General features: G+C 43.4%; 1 protein-coding gene across 1 annotated transcript; it reads left to right on the forward strand.

Moving 5' to 3' along the window:
- Positions 1–964: 964 nt before the first annotated feature.
- LOC105053668 (uncharacterized) lies at positions 965–2588 on the forward strand. Its single transcript, XM_073245932.1, has 3 exons — positions 965–1142; positions 1234–1356; positions 2205–2588. Exons 1-3 carry the CDS (start codon positions 1092–1094, stop codon positions 2286–2288), a joined length of 258 nt encoding a protein of 85 aa, XP_073102033.1. The 5' UTR covers positions 965–1091; the 3' UTR covers positions 2289–2588.
- The last annotated feature ends 3337 nt before the right edge of the window (positions 2589–5925 follow it).

The following is a 5925-nucleotide window of genomic DNA, read 5'->3' on the forward strand; positions in this document are numbered from 1 at the left end:
GTAAGGGTAGAAAGGCAAGAGAAGAAGAGAAGAAGAAGATCAAGGAAAGAGATCAAGTGTTGATCGCGATCCATGCTTCGGTCAGATTCAGCAGGCTGAATTTTCTTAGAGAAAAAAATTCAACTTGAAAGAAGGCTGTTCCAGGCTGATCCCGAGTAGATACTCATAAAGGCCGGATACTTATGCGGTTAGAAGAAAACTTCTTATCTTTCAGATTCAGATTTGAAGAAAAAAATTGTGAAATAGGTATGCGATTTGATTACAATTTTAATTTCAGCATATGTCAATTTCAGCATATGAACTAGATCCTTGTAGTTTTGTATTTTTATGCATGCATGATTCAAATTAAAAATATTTTAATCTTATATTCTATTACGATATTTAAAAAATAAAATTTTGAAACGTACGTGCATGCTCCAAACATCAAATTCCAACAGTTTTGTATGCATGCTGAGTAGGCAACATCAGAGTGTGAGATAACAATCTCTCATAAATTTTTTTGTAGCCAAACCAGGTTATAAACATGGAACCGATTTGTGAGTTCCTTATTCTCATATAAGACCATCTATCGCATTCGAGAGCCTTACTAATGGATGATGCTCTCTTAGACTGATAGATGCTCATAGATGTGGGTGGATGAATACATATTTGATGCTGTGGCTCATGGTTGAAGTGGTTAAACACGTGAGGAAAAGCAGCGCATTGCCGACTTTGAAGTCATACTTTGTTCTCGCCTGCGCTTTCCGCTTTGGATTTCAATCCAGGGCCATAAAACGATTACCGAGCAACCTGACATCATCTTGTTATCATTTCAATGGCCAACACTTGGTTCACCACACATCATCTCGTCAAAAGCCTGTGACCCGCTCCTAGCTCTCTCTCAATCTGACACTTGTCACGTCTGAACAACATCAGTGCCAAGTGTCATTCAAGTAGTGGAACTCTGTCCTCTATATAACGAACAATCACCTAACACTACAGGAAGAAGAGATACAAGAAGAAGAGAGCAGCTTGTTTTGTTTACAAGAGAGAGCAGCAGCTGAAGTCCTTTTTCCGTCCGTACTTTTCCTTTTGAAAAGAAGAAGAAGAAGATGGCTTCACAGCAGATGTTCAGGTCCGGGCAAGCCCGTGGAGAGGGCCAGGTGGGTGTTCTCCTCCTCCTCCACGTTCAATCGTGCATGGGTTGTGGTCTTGGGAGATCTGACCGTTAGTGTTGCTTGTCTTTTCGTGCAGGCCAAGGCCGATCAGATGATGGATTCAGCACAAGGCGCCGCCGACGCTGCCAGGGCCAAGGCATCACAGGCTGCGCAATCCGCCCAGCAAAGCAAGGAACATGCTGCAGGCACGCTCCAACAGGTCGCTCCATGAAATACCTCCAATATCTTATCATCATCATCATAATCATCATCATCGCAGTTGTTATCTGTTATCCAGATGTAAAGCTAAGTAATTGTAATGTAGGTTGTAAGATATGTGAATCCACCTGCCCAACTGATTTTTTGACGCTCCATATTTATTTATGATATGAAACAACTTGCTGCATGCATCCTTCCATCTTATTGATACATTGCAAAAAACTTCACTTGAATCATTTGATTCCTCTTTACTGACAAACTCCCGTACTCGCTAAAATATATTACTTCAAACACCGTTTCTTATGATCGAAATATGTCTTATCTTCATCACAAGCTATTTTCCTTTGTCATGCTTATTGTTATTAAAATCTGGCATATGTAATTCACGTACTGAGACAGATGAATCCGGGAATCTCCTGCATGACTCGGGGTTTATAGTAGTAGAATAGATTTAGATATTAAGCAACGTTCTTCCATGCCTCTGTATCTTCAGCTCCATTCAGTATCACATCAGTCGGAAACTGGATCAAGGAATACAGTGGTCTGGTGAGGCAAAGCATTTTGTTGGATGTGCAAGGAGGAGGAGAGGAAATTACTTCGTGATGAACATATTAGTATATATAAACTTATAAGTATATATATACTTATAATATCTAGACAGAAAGTATCTATGATTCTGCTGCATTTTTTTTCTATCAAATGTTCATACTTGACTCAAAAAAAAAAAAAAAAAAAAAAAAAAAAAAAAAAAAAAAAGAGTCATGACTTGGTAATTTTGCAGTGAACAATTCAACCTATATTTCCATCATGGTAGATACAATTTTGGTGGTGATCTTATTTTGTTTACAGACTGGGGAACACATGATGAACATGGCACAAGGTGCAATGGACAGTGTGAAGAACACCCTCGGAATGGGAGACAAGAAGTCTTGAAGGAAGCAATGGAAGCGTTCGAGCCCTCTCTTTCTCCTCCCTCTTTGTTTTTAGGATTTGCTCATTAGAGTGGAGTAATTTAGAAGTGACTATGACTCTACTAGTCACCTCTCTCTACTGCTGTTGTTTTCTTTACTCTATCCATTGGTAGGTGGGCGCTTGTCCATGGGGATTGGAGAGTGTGCTTGGTGACAGAGTTCTTGTTATGGTGTATTCTGTTGTTTTCCTATGTGCTATTTCGATGGTTATTTTGCAAGATGGAATAAAGTAACTGCATAATGAGATGCCAAAGTTTGCTAATCGATCGCTTTTTGCATTTTTTGATATCTATTTTTGTTTTGTCACAGAAAAAAAGATATTATGGCTGCGATTATTAGATGCTTCTGTCCTTGCAAGAACAAATTATAGCGAGGTTGATGTTTGTAATCATATTGAAGTCTGGTTTCCTCTGCAACTGCAGTGAGAGAGTTGAGTTAGAATCATGTAGAAAGGATTAGGTACTCAATTATGCTAGTTTGAAATCATGATCTTTAAACAGAAAGAAAGCAAAAATCAACTAATTATGGTTTCTTCGAAACCGCAAACCAAACTCAGAATATTGTACAGTTTGACATTCTTGGATCCAATTATAAACCAACTTTGTTCTACATTTGGTTGAGTGCTTCTTTGCTTGTTTACTGTAAGCTTTGCTTGAAATCAATCTTCTTTGGCTCCAAAGGAGACACTGTTGAGCTTCGTCCCACCAGTATCCGACAAGACTGATATTACCAAAATGAAAATTTCTTATTCCATTTCCTGATATTATCATAAGAGCTGACAAGTGAAAACATCATAGAGAACATGGATGCTTCAACAAGACTGATGTTAATTAATCCAAGCACACCAAATGAACTCTCTAATACCATTTTCGGAAACTCGCATTCCAGGAAACTCTTGCATGAAGTACCTCAGGTAGCATGCAACACAAATTACCTGTACGCATCATTGCTCCCCAGAATAGAATGACAAGAATGAGAAGGTTCACAATGTTAGAAAATACGCCTTGATTCGGTGCATATTGAGTCCACAGCGAGATCCAAGACGACGAACGGAGTTCAACGAGCCCAAAAACAGCCTAAACAGAATCTAAACGGTCAAGATACGTGCGAAAGAAGGACGGCACGGTGCGAAAGGCGGCGGCGGCGGCCGGCAGTGGCGCCGTCGGGCCCGACGGAGATGCATGTGCGTGCAGGCGCGCATGCCCTAGCGCACGGGCAAGCCCAATGTGGACGCGCGCACGGACCGGCCCAGTGCGCGCGGGTGACCCAGCGCCCCTGTGCTATCCACCATGGACCGCGGAGCACTAGGCGGTCCATGGGATCGACGGAGACTGAACACGCGGTCTACGCACGGTTCAAGATATTTTTTGCACAATCCGATCGACGGGCCATTACGATCGGACGACTGAGGTTAATTTTGAGTTTGATTAGATGATTAATGGCCCTGATGTCCACTATCGGATGGTTCTGATGCGAGCCGATCACGATGACGACCATGGATGATTCTAGACTTGATTGGGACTCTGTTTCTTAGTGTAACAGTGTTTTGGAATTTTTGGAGTCTATAAAACTCTGATTGACGAGCCGTCAGTTGCGTTGGAGAGTTGGTTACGTCCTGAAAGTGTAGAAAGACTTCAACAGAAGTTTCAGAGAGCTTTTGTAAGGGTTTTGGGATTTTTTTTTGAGAGACTCTTATATAAGGATTGAGTGATGAGTTCCTCTTATATTGATTTTATTTTTTTTTCTCATAGTGAAGCTTGCACACCTCGTGGAGGTAGGCTTAAGGCCGATCCACGTATTTATATTGCATTTCTTATTTTATTTCTTTTTTATTCCTGCTGCACCATGTGGTATCGGATCCTGGTGTAACAATTTGTATCAGAGCGAGGTGGTGCCAAAGCGTAGGTTGCAGCGGTGGTGATCGAGATAAAAGATGGAGAAGACAAGCACAATCAAGATGGAGATCAACAGATTTGATGAAAAGAGTAATTTTTTCTTGTGGCAGGTGAGGGTGAAAGACGTGCTCATCCAGCAAGGGTTGATCGATGCTCTCTTGTGCAACGAGAAGCCGACCACCATGGAGGTGCAGGCTTGGAGGCGGCTCCAGATGCAGACGGTGAGTACGATCTGTTTGTACCTAACAGATGAGATGATGATCCATGTGCTTGGCGAGACTTCTCCGACGATGCTGTGGTCGAAGTTCGAGGAATTGTATATGGCAAAGTCTCTCACCAACACTCTTTTCCTCTAGAAGCAGTTCTACCAGCCGTGGATGACTGAGAGACAGAGCATGCAGGAGCATCTCAACCACTTCTAGAAGATCCTCACCGACCTCCTCAACATTAGCAAGAAAGTTGAGGAGAAGATCAGAGTGCTGGTCTTGTTAGCGTTGCTCTCTCCTTTGTATGAGTCCTTGGTGGCTACTCTTCTAATAGGGAAGAGCACCATCAAGATAGATGAGGTCACCGCGGTGATTCTTTAGAATGAGGTTCTCAAGAGGAAGAACCTAGTTTCGAGCTCAGGTGACAGCTCAGCTTTGGTGGTTTCTGGAGGAGCAGGAGGTGGTAGACATGGCGATAGGAGATCGCAGCAAGGACAGTCTAAATTCAGGATGAGAGACTTGAGCAAGACCAGATATTACTGGTGTGATGAGTTGAGGTATCTAGCCAGAGATTGCTCTCAACTCAGGAATTGGACGAGAGCTACTGTAGCGACGGCTAGTAGCGACTCAGAGGGGGATGCCCTGGAGATATCTGACAAGGTATCTACTTCTTTCTAACAGTGGATTTTAGATTCTGTATGCACCTATCATGTATGTTGCAGAGAAGAGCAGTTTGACTCATTTGAGAGCAGTGAGAGCACTGTTTATCTGCTGGATGGATTGAGCTGTATGATCAGAGGTATCGGGACGATCAGCTGGAGGACACATGATGGTGCAATGAGAAGATTGTGGGAGGTCCGATATCTATCCGATTTCAGACGGAATCTTATCTCACTGAGTAAACTAGATTTGAGAGGCCATAGGATGGAATTTTATCTCCTGAAGGTGTTGCACGGCGATAGGATTGTTCTGGAGGGAAAGAAAAGGACGAGAGGACATTATTACTTGGTGGGGAGCCCAGTGTAAGGTGGAGCTTCATGAGCCAGGAGGAGCTCAGAGCGACGTGGAGCTCCAGGTGGAGGTGGATCGGGAATTGGACGGAAGATTCGGGAGGACGAGAGGCGACTTCACAGGATAAGATTTCTATTGCCACAAGAGACTTCCCCGAGTAGGTCTTTGGTCAGAGAGGACACAGCCCATGATGGAGGTGGGGTCGAGTGGCCTGGCTCGACTCCCACATTTGCCTAGCCATGAGATAGTAGGCATGCCTCAGGGCATGGGGGTGAGACGGATCACAGACTCTCAGAGACAGGTGGAGGTCGAATATCGAGTCGAGATAGGGATTGGTAGGAAATACGCCTCAAGATTTGGTCCACATTGAGCCCACAGTGAGATCCAGGACGACGAACAGAGTCCAACAAGAACAGCCCAAATAGAGTCCCAACGGCCAAGATACGTGGAAAAAATGGGCGGCACAGTGCACCAGACGACGGCGGCG

This window comes from Elaeis guineensis, chromosome 11 (assembly GCF_000442705.2).
Source record: "Elaeis guineensis isolate ETL-2024a chromosome 11, EG11, whole genome shotgun sequence".
NCBI lineage: Eukaryota > Viridiplantae > Streptophyta > Magnoliopsida > Arecales > Arecaceae > Elaeis > Elaeis guineensis.

What these genes read in the sequence shown, in the direction of transcription:
- LOC105053668 (XM_073245932.1), top strand. Translation starts at nt 1,092, where the DNA reads ATGGCTTCACAGCAGATGTTCAGGTCCGGGCAAGCCCGTGGAGAGGGC. An exon ending in AAGCCCGTGGAGAGGGCCAG is followed by an intron (nt 1,143 to 1,233) that starts GTGGGTGTTCTC and finishes CTTTTCGTGCAG; the next exon opens with GCCAAGGCCGATCAGATGAT. An exon ending in CTGCAGGCACGCTCCAACAG is followed by an intron (nt 1,357 to 2,204) that starts GTCGCTCCATGA and finishes TTTTGTTTACAG; the next exon opens with ACTGGGGAACACATGATGAA.